At 38.3% G+C, this 16,504-nt stretch overlaps 1 protein-coding gene across 1 annotated transcript in view; it reads left to right on the top strand.

Annotated features, from left to right (window-relative positions):
* LOC123976743 (glutamate receptor ionotropic, NMDA 2D-like) overlaps positions 1-16,504 on the top strand; it is a 198,403-nt gene that overhangs the window by 147,498 nt on the left and 34,401 nt on the right. Inside the window, exon 7 of the mRNA XM_046059091.1 lies at positions 6,710-6,824. Within this exon, the coding sequence (XP_045915047.1) occupies positions 6,710-6,824 (115 nt within the window). The remainder of the gene's footprint in view (positions 1-6,709; positions 6,825-16,504) is intronic.

The following is a 16,504-nucleotide window of genomic DNA, read 5'->3' as shown; positions in this document are numbered from 1 at the left end:
GTATCTGCTGTCATGACAGCTCCACACACTTGTAGTTGCCAGGCTGAGATGGCATTCGGTGTGACTGGTCAGAGCTGGCCAAGGGAGCAATTCTGCTCGGTGAGAAACACTGAACCAGAACCCGACTGACCAATCAGCTTGCCTAAACCATCATGGCCATGTGGTCATCAAGACATTTAAACTATGGTGATATTATATGTTCACATTAAATCAAATGGTACATGTTCTCAAAGGACTCCCTTGTTGCGTCAAACCCAATGAGTATTATCATCTCTGACCTTTTAACCTCTTTTAGTTTGTAGATTTGGTTTTATGATGAAGGCAGCTCTTCTCAGCAAACACGATCTAATAATTACACTACACGCTACATTCCCATCGCCAGATTTTTTTCAGAAGATTAATTGCAAGTCAGTGACCGGATGTGACCTTGCGTCTTCTCCATGAACGTTGTCTCTCTACATGCCTATCCAACACGTAAATTATTACATGCGGAATCTTCCTATATGAATGCAATGCATAGGATGCTGGGTAAGCTTGTGTTTGGTGGACTTGAATCTCCAAAGTTGGTTAGAAGACACAAAAGGTAGTCGTTAGACTTTAAATTGAAAAATATATACTAAGAGGAACTTGGTCATACTTGACCAGATGTGGTATTTTCAGCTGTATGGTCATCTCATGATATCCACAGATCTTGTTATCCTAGGATTTTGTGACAAGATTTCCACTAGACCTCTGTAAGCGTGAACCTATAAATGAAAAGGTGGATTAACTGGGGTGAGCTGAGTTTCACCCTCAATCATATCCCTGATTCATTGCTTTCAAACTCTGGTCAGTGTGTCCATTTCACTCTCTCTCTCTGGTTTAAATCCTCTCTATTGCAATTTTCTCTTCCTTCCTGTTCCTTTATCTTTCTTTCTTCACCTATATTCTCTTTATCTATTTTTTCTAATATCATTCTCTTCTCTCTTCTGTCCTCTTTCCCAGTCTATAAAATACTAATTCCACAGGGAACTTCCTCCCGCCCCCCGTTTGATGCACGGCTGCCACGTGTCCCGGTAATGAATTCATTGATTAAATCAGGCTCTGTGTCTGTTCTGCTGTTGCGCAAGTATTATACAGACAGAGAGCAGCATATCCCACAGAGGCACACTCAACCTCCTGCTTCACAGTCTCTCTCTCACTCTTTCACCCTGTATTTCTATTCCTCTCTCACTCATTCCCCTCTCCACTCTCTGCCTTCACATGCTTCCTCTGTACCTGTTGCTTTACAGCTGACATTTTCATAAAAATTAAAGCCCATTTTGTTAATAACTGCTCAAGTGAAAAATTTGACCCGACATATCTATTTTTGCACACTGCAGTAACTAGTGCATTTTAGTTGCTAGACGACTTACATTTATTCATTTAGCTGACACATTTATCCAAAGCAACTTACAATTGCTATACATGTCAGAGGTCACACGCCTCTGGAGCAACGAGGGGTTAAGTGTCTTGCTCAGGGACACAATGGTAGATGTCTCACAGTGGGAATCGAACCCAGGTCTCCCACACCAAAGGCAAGCATCTTATCTATGCCCCATCACCACCAATCCTATCCATTTCTTTGGGTCAAACTCAAAGAAGTCTCAGAATATCTCCACACGGTCCACTGGCTGTCCGTTTTGTGTCTGTGTGTGTGCTGAAAACAAATCTGCCTTTGTACACAACCCAGGCTCTGTAAATGGGAAACAAACAAAGTGGCTCGGGCTGAGCAATACAAAGCTATTCCAGCCATGATTTGTGTGTAAGGTAATGGTAAATGACTAGCCCACGGGCATTCAGCTTACTTTCTGCTTCTTACTTTCTGCTTGTAGTAGCAGGAGAGTTCTCTAGAAACGCATACTTTAAATCCAGCCTGTGCCACAGCCAGAAAAACAACTACATCAGTGGTAAATATGGAAAAAAACAGAAATTCAGGACGATTTTCAGGCTAGCATCTTATGTTTTCTGCAGCTTGAATAAGATTATTATTATTATTATTTCATACCACTATCATCTGTTAAGTAAATTAACATCATAAAAGATCCACAGATGGTTGCTAAATTATCTAATCAGACGGCTAAAGAAATGAGAGCCCGAACATCTTGAGTTGGATAGGAGAGAAAACTATCTAGGTTATTTGGTTATAAACAACATTTTTATAATGATCCAAGGTTTCCACAGGACACATGTGACGTTCTGTTATTGATATTGTTAATCGGGAGTCTGCAAAGTGTTTTTTATTTCGAAAATTGTCTGGCTTCCTGCCCTGTTCATCTGCGGTGTGCAGCTTCATGGTGCTTCCATCAAAAATAGACTTGACGTGTAGTCTCCATGGAGCAGAGCTTCTGGGATGCTTCTGAAACACGCTGTGGCGTATCTGATGGAATCATTAACTTTGTCTACAATGTCCGCAGCTGGAAAGTAGCCTTGCCCTGCAGAATCCCTGCAGAATTTATTCCATCATTTAAACAACAGTCTGCACTACGCTGTCAAAAACAGATAATAGAAGATAGGCCTAGGCACCAACAATATTACAGGTTTAAAAATGTGTATATATAATTAAATCTACAATGTCCGCAGCTGGAAAGTAGCCTTGCCCTGCAGAATCCCTGCAGAATTTATTCCATCATTTAAACAATAGTCTGCACTACGCTGTCAAAAACGGATAATAGAAGATAGGCCTAGGCACCAACAATATTACAGGTTTAGAAATGTGTATATATAATTAAAATTGAAATCTAAAGTTCCATCTCTAAATTTTGCTTATGTGCTCTCCTTCACTGGCAGTGTGCATCTGGAGGTTCTGTACCAGTCGCAGTACAGGACTTTACTGCACAGTAGCCTGCTATCTTAATAAGACCACGGTTACACACTGAAGAAGAATCGCAGCGCTTATTTGTACAATGGCTTTTTCTTAATAAATCTGACCCAGAGTGTATTGTGCTGTATAGCAATTCAGTTAATTTCCCCCAAAGCATCTTGAAGCAAGATAATGAGTCTTGTCTGTTTATAATACCTATACCAGTGATTTACCATGAATGAAATAATATTGGTTACTGTTTCGGACGTTAAACACTCATGTATTTTTTGGATTTTGTGAAGCAGCTGTTGGATTGTGCCTGTAGCGAACCTGTTTGATGCTTCCCCTTTCAGTGAGGCAGCTCGTGTTTCTGTGCCATACTGCGCACTCTGCCTCTCTCATTTTCTGTATTGCACACTCTCTCGCTGTCTGCATCTGTCTCCCCCTTTTGTATTTTTTCCCTCTCTGTCTCTCTTATTCTCTTATTCTGTTTCTGGCAGTCTCTCTCTCTCTCTCTATCACCTTATCTTTTGCTCTTTTGCTCCCCCCCCCCCCCCCCCCCCCCCCCCCCCCCCCCAGCTGTTTATTTCCACTTCCTTGCTGCTTTCACCTCTGGTTCGCTACTACTCTATACTGTACTGTACCTTCCGCCTAGGAAAATCAAGACAATTTGAGATGGTAGGGTGGAAAGAAGAAGCAGAGGAAGAGAGGAAGGGTGACGAATATAGGGGAAAGGAGGTGAGAGAAGAACAAGGGAGGATTGTAGCCCACAGTCAGCAGTAGAGTGGCACTGCTTGGCAGAAGGGATGGAGACACTTCTGACTTCTGCCACTCTGAGCCTCAAGCTTGGTGTTTTTTTCCCTCTTTCGTGAGGTAAAACCAGGTGAAAGAGGAATACTGCAGTCCTCAGGGACCTACCATATGTCAGGCAACATCAGGTGCTCGTGGGTACAGCAGCAGGTTAGAGGTCTTCTCTTACAAAAATCCTGCCAAGGAAGCCAAACACATTCCAGTCACGAAATTGGTGGACATGAATTAAGAGGCATAGACACGAGTACCTTTTTGTCCAAATACCCTCAGAGACTGCAGAGTGTGTGAGGTTATATCTGTAGCTGACATGTTGAATGTGTTCTGGCTGGATTTTTATTTCAGCTGCTGCAGACCAACATGATCACATTGATATTTCAATACTACTCTGATATAATGGCTGCTGTGGTGTTTATCATTGCACTGTTTACCCACCAAATACTTGATGGATGTTGGGTTAAAGGAAGTTGCTGAAAAGCTGAGACCCACAGTGTGATTATATTGTAGGGTAGAAATGTATGTTATTACCAACATTGAGATTTAACGTTCCTGTTGATGCTCTATTTGCATGTGTTTTCCAGTGTGCAAGCTGCAATTTCAGCTTCTACTCAGCCTCTGAATTTCTCCTGGATAGTATTGTTTAGTAGTAATGACAAGCAGCAGTAGGTTTTCAAGTCTACCATCATGCATTTTTCCCGAAACTATTGCATATCAACAGTGCAGTGAACTTTCTGTTTCGCATATACTCCAAGACCACCTTAGCACACTATCAGGAAAGTGGTTTCTCTTTTCATTTTTATTTAATTAGTGAACTGACAAGTGTGAATCAACTTTGCATTAAACACTGTGACTTTTTGGTCAGCTACAGGAGCTGAATCTTTTTTCACTCTTTGTCTGTAAATCTTTCTGTAGAAAATCTTCTGCCCAACATCTGAAATGGAAATGCAAATATTCAGAATACGGAGATGTTTCTTTTAAATACTAAACATCTTATTTCATTTGCAATTGCAGGGACAAGCTCAGATACTTATTATCAGAAAGCAGAATATGATAGCTGGGCTATGCATATAATATCCTGATTTCTAGCTTCTGCTGTCTAATTATTTATACTCCCTGTTGAATTTGATACACAGCTTTAAGCTAGGATAGGCAATTTATTTCAGAAGCATTTTTTTGTTATATTTGTTGAAATTCTGTTTACATCCTGACAGAAATCAATAAATCAATCAAAAACATCAGGTATGTGTGGCTGTCGCAGGACTGTAATAAGCATGGCCAATCCTATATATATATATATATATATATATATATATATATATATATACACACAAATTAAAATAATAATATATATAATAATAGATTAGTACTTTAAGAATAAGGTGTGCTCTTGACTACTTCGTCACTGTAGTTAAAACGGCTGATTTATTTATTTTTTGAGTTGGGTTCTGCAGTATGTATTTTTGATGTCCGATTGCAGCTGATTAAGTATTATTTGAGATGATGTTGAGGTTTTCTTTTAGCGCGGTCGCCTGTGTTTTTGTGAGTGTGCAGGATGGTTTCATCAGGATGCTTTGATGTGCCTTTTTCCAGATGCTTTTAAGGTAGATATTTCATTAAAAAAGATCAAAGTTAAAGCTATCTCTCTATCTCTTGCTTTACACCAAGACAAATTTTGCTTTTGTCTTTCCTGGTATTAAACGGATTCTCAAGTATTTGTCGTCCAATGTCTACTCTCTTTCAGCTTTTCTCAACATTAATATTTTTTTTTTGCACACCCTCCCGATGCTGTGTGAAACAAAAATGCTGCTGAAGACAGGGAAACATTTTCTACTCTTTATCGCATCTCTCCCTCCTTGCGTCACCTCCTCTCAGCTTTTTGTTTCTCCCACCTCACAGTCACAGTCTCCGCACCTCGACAATGTGATTTCTCCTCATTTCAACAGAAATGTGTTTTGTCTTTTGCGCAGGAACCCCGCAGCGAAGGTCTCTGTTCTACCACCGCAACTTTGATTACTTAACTTTATTGTCTTTTCTTTTTTCCTGAGCTTTTCTCATTTGATTTTTCCTACAATTTTCATAAGGGCACAAATTGCTTGATTTCTTTTATCTGGTGTACTTTTTACAGTGGTGTACTTTTTACAGTATGTATTTGTAGATACTATGACTATATTGTGGTTTTGCGTTGAATTATTGTTCTTTTAACTGAATGAAACATGCCAGTGTTAGTTATTGATAGTGTTATTAAGAATAGTTTCCAAAAGAACTTGTAATTTCTTGTTTCAAGTATGTGTTGCCTTTTTTTAACCCATAGCTGCAGCGACAAATTATCCTGAGCACGAGTTCAATCGGCAAACATCATGACTATCAGCCAATTGAATTATGAGAAAGTTGATATTTGAACTGCTACAAGGGGAAATATTATGAAGTGAAACACCAGAAATGGTGACAAGAAACGTGATATTATCTTCCTACATAGCTTGCCAGCTACTTAGCTACATCCATAAAAAAATTAGCAACAGAAAATGGTGACTGTCATGAATGAGATCTACACAGTTGTGCAAGTGGTCATGACTTGACTTAGCCTATTTCCTTGACTGACGTGAAAAAGCTGTGCTTCGAGCAACAGTTAGTGCAGCTTTTGTGTTCATTTAAGGGGATGTTGGTGGAACTGATATGTCACTCATGGTTAGAGTAAAACAGAAGAAAATAAACCCACCTCCTGACAAGATTTCTGGTAACACATGTTGTCAGTGAATGAAGTGAAAATATATAAGATTTCCGCCTGAAAATCACGATAGGCATGCACATCAACTCTAAGGAATTGTAGTTACACACATTTTATGACAAGATGTAATGTCGTCTTTTCATATATGTTTTTGTTTATTGTAATTTTGTACATACTTTTTTTATGAAAATGCTAGCTTAGTCTTCCACAGGTGACATTGGAATTACTTTTATGGGACACAGTGCCATACTAACCACACTGAAATACCAGCACACCTATTTCCTTTACTCCCTACATGGACTCCATCTTCATATCATATCTCTAATTTACCTCTGTTCTCCTGTGTCCTGTCACAGGTACTTCACCAACATATCCATTGGTGGACGGGACTATTCCTTCAACAGTGATGGCTACCTGTCCAAGCCGCTGCTTGATGTCATCTCCTACACAAATGGGAGAGGCTGGGAGGAGGTCAGTACACATCTGTGCAAGTTGGCACTAATTATCGTAGTGCAGCGACTAGACCACCTAACCGCAATTTCACACCCCATCAAACATGCTAACTCATCACTGCTCAGTTTCACCTTTCTGCTGTCTCACAGCCCCCCCTGTGGATTTAATTAGATCTCCCCTAAGCCCCCTCCCCTCCTCCCTCTCTCTTCCTAAGTCTTTGCTCTTTCATTTGAGTTTGCCGGCCTTGTTAACCAGCGCTAACTCACAGTCCAATATCCTCTCCATCAGGGGCCATGTGTGTGTGTAGCAGTTGTACAGTAATAGCACGAAATCCAAGGTCTACCCTCCGAGGGCACTTTCCTCAAGACTCCCTTCGACCTGAGAAAAACAAGTAAACCTTTTTGTTCTATCCCGCTGTGTTCAATTTGCTCCTGACCTTTTATGACTCAATATGTTTACTGCTGAGTGCAGACTCAAGGTCCCCCTTATTTAAAGGATGATAACCAATAAAGAAAAATCAACCTTTGACAGAAAAAAACAAACATTGCTCTAACAGTGCAGCACCAATGTGACCTCTTGGATTTCAAAGTTTTTGCAGTTCTTCACCTTCCTGTTAAAGATCAACTTCTTGTAAAGGTGCGGTGCTATACAATATTTCATCTCGGCTCTATAAGAGAAGAATGAATAAAGGATTCAGATAAAACTGCATTAAGTAGATTTTAAGGAACAACTATGCACAATATATGTGAGAAGTTTCTGTAGCATATGCAACATAGCCAGAATTATGTGGATGCTACTGTCCACTCCCTTGCTTGCTCTGCTGCTGTGTTTCATGATTTCAGATAGTTATAGTTGTAAATCATACTGCTGCATCATTCAGTGATATTTCAGACAATAGTTAGGCAAAATTGTGGAATATACTTTCTTATTTCAACATGACAATGCCCCCGTGCACAAAGCCAGGTCCATAAAGAAATGCTTTTCCCTGTTTGGTGTGGAATAACTTGACTGGCCTGCACAGAGCCATGACCTCAGCCCCACTTTGGGATGAACTCAAGCCAGGCCTTATCAACCACCTCTCTTGTGGCTGAATGGGCGCAAACCCCTGCAGCCAGGTTCCTTCTTCTTAGAAGAGTGGAGGCTGTTATACACTGAACAAAATTATAAACGCAACACTTTTGTTTTTGCCCCCATTCATCATGAGCTGAACTCAAAGATCTAAGAATTTATCTTTGTACACAAGACCTATTTCTCTCAAATATTGTTCACAAATCTGTCAAAATCTGTGTTAGTGAGCGCTTCTCCTTTGCCGAGATAATCCATCCACCTCACAGGTGTGGCATATCAAGATGCTGATCAGACAGCATGGGTATTGCACAGGTGCCCCTTAGGCTGGCCACAAAAGGCCACAGTTCCATCAGGGGTGCAGTTCCATCACCGTACAAAGCCACAGATGTCGCAAGTTTTGAGGGAGCTTGCAATTGGCATGCAGACTGCAGGAATGTCCACCAGAGCTGCTGCCTGTGAATTGAACGTTCATTTCTCTACCATGAGCTGTCTCCAAAAGCGTTTCAGAGAATTTGAAAGTACATCCAACCGGCTTCACAACCGTAGACCACGTGTAACCACACCAGCCCAGGACCTCCCCATCCAGCATCTTCTCCTCCAAGATTGTCGAGGTTGGCTTCATATCCTCAGCCTCCATATTCACTTTCAACTCTGACACGATAACATACTCAACATAATTACACCAAGAATTTCCTATTGTGCTTATTACATCAAAATTTGCAGTGTCTTAAACTGTATTTTGTGAACATACAATAAGCAATAAAGTAGTAAGAAACTTGAGACATTAGAGGGGGCACTGTCATAGTCACAGCATCTTTTGCTCGACACTTTTGATGTCAAATCGGTCAGTGCATTTCTTTTGCCACCAGTTTCAATCCTCCTCAGTGTCACATGGTGACTCTTTGATCTGAATTGGCCTCTAAATCCCCCCTTTTCAGTTGTCAACATTCATGATAAAACGCATTAACTTGTCAATGCTGCATAATGTTTTTCCCTCAGGACTTTCTATAAAATTCTGACTTACTGTTGGCAATTTGCATGTGAAAAATCTTTGACTGAATGGTGGTGTTTGCAGAATTTTATACATCATCCATGCTATGATCTGAAATTGACCCTAATAATTTTTTTTTTGCTGAAGATAACAAGCCTCAGAGCAAGATTCAGATCAGGGGAAATATTAAAGTTACTGATACCTAGTTTAAAACTCGATAAATATGCAGGACTCAAAAAATAAAACATAAAACCACTCACTTTCATCGTTTGATTGCAAAAGGAACAAGGGACGTTTATTTTTAGAGACTGTCTGTTTATTTAAGTCTTCACTCTGTCTTTCTTTTTTTTAGTCCAGCAAATCCAGCCTGTATTTCATCTGGCAGTAGTTAACTTTAGTTACAGTAGTGCCTGGTGCAAGAGGCAGCAATCTGAAGCACTGCTCCATCTGTGGGGATTATAGTACAGTTTTCTGCCCTTTTCTGATACATCTCACCGTTACTGTATTGAATATTTACTGAATGAATGCTGAGAGACTGACATAGAAGACAAGTCACTATCTTGTGCTCCATGGGTTTGGAAAAGATTGAAAAAAAAAATGTCTACAGCAGGCAGAAAACCTGAAAGATAAGGGTTTATTTTGCACTGCTGCTCTCTAAAGATTACTGTGCTGCTCTTTTTTATCTGAAGTTTAGGTGAGTCAAGGAGGAAATCATCAGGATAGCTATGTCATATTTCAATTTTACAACATTCATGATCCCTTCCTGGAAATTACTGGAACCAATAAACTGATAACAAAACTGTAATTATCAATAACTATGTAATGTAATTTTAAAAGGTGTATCTTAAAGTGACAAACCTTCAGATAATTATCTCCTGACTCTGCAGTTTCCCCCAGCTCTACATAGCATTTTAGCATCTTTCAGCGATTTTTTTGGTTTTCTGGGCCCACAACTTCACAGTTTTGGTTCGCACCGGTCTTATCACTGTTTTTTTTTTCCAGACACAGCAGGAAGCAGTTTTCAGTAAAGCTTTTAAAACCCAGTCTATGCTACTTGTGCAACATCAAACAGGACACAGTTAGCAACTAACTAGTGAAGTGGTGCTCTACGCAAGTTTGCTGTATGAAATTAACGGATCACTGTTCTGTTTACATTTACAGTATTTTTGGCTGCTATCAACAGTCAATCAACACTTATTGTATGTGAGTTTCATAAAAAACAAGAGACACCTACCAGAGGTTCAAGGAAACCAAGTCATCCTATTCAAATTGAAAGTCCCTTGATCAAACAATAAAATTGTTTACTATGGTTTACAGCAGTTTAAAAATGACTCGTTGTAGATACAAGCTATGACGGACATCAGTTTGAACATAATGTAATAACTTTGAGTCGATTTAATTTAATGGACAAAGACCTTTATACAGTGTCTCTTGAAGTGAATGTTGCATGGTGATGCAGGGAAGGATAAGGGATAATGCCCAAGCAAAGGACAAACAGTGACGATACATCTCGCTCAGAGACAAGCACTTGACCCTAACTGACCTGACCCAGTACTTCTCTCCAACTTAATTTGTCTGAACATTCCCATTTCCCAGGTGTATATTTGCTCCGGAATCATGGAGTCTATTTGCTGAGCACAGCAACCTTAGGGCAGCTGAGCAAGCGCTGCTGTAGAGCTTGCAGGGATACCTGCGACTGTATTTGAGTCAGAAAATTCACAGAGAGATGAACATTTGGTCTATAGCTTTTAGGCAAATAATGTATTTTGTGAACTTTTGTAATGTTGAACTCTAGCTGCCCTAACTTGTTGGAGTACCCAGCAGAAGAAACATTATATTTCTACAGGCCATAATAAGTTTAAGTTTTGATTCAAAGTAAACGTAAGTGTCCTTAAATATACTGACTGCATAATATTTTTTGTGTTACCATTAAATGAACACAGAAGCTGCACTAGCGGTTGCTCAAAGCACAGCTTTTTCACATCAATCAAAGAAATAGGCATATAGACCACATTTTATTGGCAACACGGAAATACAAAAGAGGCTTATTGTCAAAAAGGTTTTCATAGAAACTTACAAGTCATTAAACCTGGTGAATAATGTCTCTACCACTAACCCTGATTTCTTGGATCTTGGAGTCATTTAATGTCATGAATATCTTGCCAAATAGCCTAAAAGTATCATGTGCTTAGTGCTTATGGATGCATGCTCAGCGATGTTGGAGCTAAATGATGTATGTATGAATGATACATACAAAAGCACAAACCACGAGGGCAGGCCAACTGCACCACCTGAGCATTGGCTAAATTACTAGTCAAGCTATATTCACATTTAATCATTCTCAAAACTTTTCTGTTTCAAATTATGTTGTTATTATGACTGCTTCAGTGCAGGTATTGGAAATGAAGGGGTTCTTATGTTGTTTGATTTTTTTGTTGTTTTGCCAACTGCCTTCTTTCATACTAGCTTTTGAACATCTCATGTGTGACATCTGAGAGTTTTTCTTAGGTGTTATGTGATGCAATGATACAGCAAGTCATCTTATATTTGTTTGTTCTTTAAGCCAAAGCGTAAACATGGAGACATACAGTGGATCAATGAGCAAATAAGACAAGAAACCTGCAGTACCTTTTTAATCAACATGATAAAAGAGCTCAAATCCTAAACCACACAAAGATGTTGTTAATCAATTACAATAATTTAGCTGGTACTTCACACGGGAGCAGGCTTTAAAACTGACTTTCTGGTCTGCACTCACAAGTTACTAAAGTTTTTGAAGGAGGACTATTCTACCAGTAAATAACATGCAACACAAAAAAATCTGTAAAAAGGCTTTAAGTTAAAAATCGTGACCGAGCAGTATTTGTTTCTCTAGTATTTTGTGTATCAATGTTATAGCTCTTCTTTATACATTTCTGTTTAAAGATTGTTCTGAAGGTAACCCAGCTTGGCGGACTTTTGCATCTGGTGAGAATGGCTCTTGATTTTACCAACAGCTTTGATTCGAAAGATCAGTATTTTAACCTTCTATTTGTGAAATATCACAATTTTAATGAAGACCAAGTACATACCATACCAGACCAAGTAAATATGACTAGAAGATTGATTAGAAAGCATGATAAGAGTTACAATGATCACTGATCACCCACATAATCAGGTAAATTAATAAGCTTATTCTCTCATTATATCACATTATTAAAGCTGCAGTGTAGGCGTGATTTTCAAATTGGTGTTAAATGAGCAAATTTAATCCCTATACACATTTTGAGTATGCTAATTTGTCAGAATCTTTGTGCTCAGCCAGAAGGTCTGACCTTGAGTTTTTAAACTGTCCACGTCTCCCCATGTTCATGTTCGGTGCTCATTGAACTCATATTTCATATTTAATATGTATTAAATATACAGGAGACAGTACTTGAGCCAGACCTTGGCTGAGCCTGGTTGAGGCCTTACAACAGACAGGTCATATTGACCATCGTGTGAGGATAAATCTATTTGTCGTGTTTCAGAGGTATTATTACATTGTTTTAGATTGTTTTAGCCAGTGTTGTACTTCAGTTGTTTGCTACAATGTACAGCTGTTTTGCACTCACAGAATGGACTGGCAGAATGGAATGAAAATAGAAAGTGAAATTATTTCATAATCATTTACTGGTGACAGGAGTTGCATGGCTGAATGCATTCCCATTGATGCTTCCTAGCACATAAAATAGCTGCCAGTCCCACAATAATTTTTACTGGTGAGGACAGGTTTTGTTTTTTAGGGTGCAAGTTTTTAGCATTCAGAGAAACAAGGTCGAATGTTAGTTGTGCTGGTACTTAAAGAGCCTTGACTCCTCTCTGGATGGGCAACATATTTGGGAAACAGAACAGAAGTCTATCAAAAATAAATAATGACTCAACATAAAAGGACAGAAGCAGTTACATAGTCCAGATCAAATTACTTCATATTAGTACTGTATTTTGATAAAGTTGGAGGACTTGCAAAATACAGAAAAAGGAACAACAATGTCAAAATCAACTCAGTAATACTATCCTGACATTTATCCCTAAAATAGGTCAAGGTACAAAAACACTTGATCCTGCATTACCATAATGCTACTGATATTTGTCATTAGGCCCTTACTGTCTGATGAACATAGACTACTTTCAAACTCCATGCATCCTGTTTGTAACACAGGCTTTTTGTTCTGTTATATTTTTGTATGCAAGCCTATATCACCCTACTGATATCACTATGAGCAAGGGCATCACTTTGTGTTGAAAAGTGGTGGGGACATATGGGCTCAGATTAGGGGTGTGAAGAGACACTTAAAGATATCCTCAACGCCGAGAAGTTTTTATCATGAAATACTTCATTTACTTCATTCTTGTGAAAGTCTCTCCTCCAATTTGTGGTGGAATTATAGTTAAAGGAAACACAAAATTCAGGTGGCACATGACATTTTAATACATATAAATATAATAGAATCTAATGCAGTGCAGCTCTCAGGCATTCTGTTTTACTTTCAGATCTCTTTCTCCTGTAGATCAACTTTTCACATGTCATATCATCCCTGCTGAGGCAACACATATTTAGGCATGATTTAGTCTTCCCTCCTCTTTTAACATGTTCACAGGGAGAGAACGGAAAACTTGGCCAAAAAGAAACTGTCAAGAAGTTGTTACTGGTTGGTGCACATTTTTGGATCATTTTACAATCAGTTGCTTGTTGTGTTTTTTTATGTTAAGTTACCTTTTTTTGGACAATGCACATTTGTTTCTTCTATATTTTAATTGCACTGCATGTTTTTTTAATGTGCAAATAAACCTTTCTAAAGGCGTAAATAAACCTTTCAGTTGTTATTTAAAAGCAAGCTATATTTCAGAGTGTTTTTTAAACAAATTATGGTTTAATGGTGGGGACAAAATCAGCCATTTTAAAAAGTGGTCCCCAGTGTAAATGACACCTATGACTATGACATCACTGGGGTAACTACTGTAAACTAATACTTGTGTGTAAAATTCGTGGCATGACCCAAAAATCACAATAAAAACATTTTTAAATGTATGTAAAAAATTTATTTCTTTTCAATAACATTATATACAGTGAAAATATACAGTATAATTTGCAATAAACACAAACAGTGCCTCTAACAGTGCCAGGCTTATTCACATTGATTGTACACCAACCATTATTTTTGAAAGTATTCATCAACATTTTTGGATGAATGAATGTGTTTTGCTACCTTTTACAAAAAGAGCGTTGTCACAGTGATTTAGCCTGTTCCCAAGATAGGACACAGTTTTTACAATTCCTATTCTCATCACTGAGTGTTTGGTCTTTGCTTGAAAAGGTCCTCTAGTGCTCAGATAATGATGAATTATACCTTTGCAGCAGCAGCAGCAGTGCTTTGTTTGTAATAAACAGAAGAGGGGCTGCGTGACAATGAGCAACTACTGTGGCTGAACAGACAGAAGAAAAATATAAAGAAAATCAAACATTCCTCTCCAAGGTATCGATTCTGTAAAACAGCTCTTGGTTGTTTTGGGATAATTAATGTCAAATTATTGACAGGACAGGGTCAGATCAGAGTATTGACCCTACATAGCATTTTGGAAGCTGTGTTGATTTTGGAAGTAATTCAAACACTTCATTCATTGAATTATTGATTCCTCCAAGTTGTGCATCCCAAACTATCGAGTCCTCTGAACAGTGCATCACAGATCATTGATTGTAATGGAAGAGACTTAAACTGACTCAGCTCTTTTTCTCTTAAATTTTAAGTTGGATTTAATGTGAGTGCCATAACATTTGGAGATAAAAAATCTGTCTGAGCTCCATGGTAACCAAGAACCACAAAATGCCAAAATATGATTCTCTATCCCTGCCTTCTGCTGGCCTGGCAATCCAGGGATTCAGCCCCTGTCTGGGCAGTGTGTTTGTCTGTGTGTGTGTGTGCATATAAATGTTTTTTCTGTCAAGACACAGAAAGCGTTTACATCGGTTAATGCAAAACATGTTAGAAGGATGAACTGGAGGACAAATGAGCATAGAAGAGCTAATTATCATGTTGGTCCATAATGAACTGTTGGTTCTAGCTATTATTATTAATGCATAAGAGAGAGTGAAAGACTAGAGCAGAAACACTAAAAAGATGGAAAGCGCATAAAAGTGTGAGTGGGTCCAAAGTGCCAGGTGCTGCAAATTCGATATTAACATTGCTCTTTTGTTTGTATCTCTTGTCCTTGTGTTAATGTGTTGAAGTGGCCAAAATTAATAATAATGAATAATAATGCGGAGGTGTGTCAGTGTACCGAATTGTATTTCTATTCCAGTTGTGTTATTTAGTTTTGAGTGGGATTTTGTGTTCTTGTGGCTTATTTGTATGTGTCTCTGTGTGCATGCATTTCTGCTGGTAAAGTATATATAGTATTAGGTATATACCTATATGGGTAGAGTATTATTCTTGCACCTGTTCTTTTGTGTGAGTATGTGTATTCATAACGTTGTAGGGACATCTCTTTCCATGATATATTATGAGGACTGACCTCTCATCTAGGGAGAGGTTGCACCAGCTGTTTGTAAGTTCAGTTGTAATAATGTGTTAACACAAATATTAACTAAGTAGAGACTAATGCCTTTTTAAATTAAAGTAAGTTCATCTCCATCGAATCAAATACTGATTAATGCTGATGTACATGAAGATTTCTGACCAAAATAAGACAGTGCTACCATAAAATTTAATGCCAAAAATTTCAGTTGACCAGTTAAGATCGATAATATTTCCCTCCAAGTGAACTGCATTTATTCTCAAAATGATGTATTTCTCCATGCATGCATATATAAATAATTCATAATTTCATTTACAAAATATTTTCTGGTAAATTTAATTTAGCTTTTGGCACTGCTACATTTGTATGATACACCTATTGATGCTACAGTGACTTTCTGTTTAATTGATTTCTTTTGACTGGACGGCAGTACATGTTTTCTAGCAACCAATTTACAGGCCTTTTAAGGTCTTTGCGTAACACTTTCTATGAAGGTCATCACTATAATGACTATAATAAAATGGAATAATACCTTATAGTAATGTTTAATGTTATATAGCATGTCTTTGTTTGCTTTAAGTAAAGTGTTAAAATGTCTATCCCTGTATAACATATTACAAGTGGACATAATACCATATGAACAAATTATAAGAACGTATAACACGTAATTGTTTGCTTTAAGTAAAGTGACACACATTTTGCGCAGGAAAACAACTTTTATTTATTGTTTCTTCACTTGATGAACAATCTGAATGAATTTTGAACATTTTGCAGTTTAACACAAAAACACAACATAATTACATCAAGGAAACTCCTTCTCAGGGTGGCGAGAGATCGCTCAAGAAAAGACCTGTTGCCAACCATATAACATCATGTAATTAGAGGCTCAGATGTTGTCACAGATGAAAGGCGAGCCTACGGACAGGCCCTAACAAATGCATTGGACAATTGGAGACAACCGCTTCACAGAATGTATTAAAGGACATTTTAAAGTACTGTAATTGAATGGGAATACTGTTTGGGCAGTAGGGCACCTCACGATTCAGTTTGATTACAATTCAGAGGGCGGAGATCCATCTTCATGCATCTTTTTTTTTTCTATGAA

Source organism: Micropterus dolomieu, linkage group LG09 (genome assembly GCF_021292245.1).
Source record: "Micropterus dolomieu isolate WLL.071019.BEF.003 ecotype Adirondacks linkage group LG09, ASM2129224v1, whole genome shotgun sequence".
NCBI lineage: Eukaryota > Metazoa > Chordata > Actinopteri > Centrarchiformes > Centrarchidae > Micropterus > Micropterus dolomieu.
This window is presented reverse-complemented; position numbering and strand designations above follow the sequence as displayed.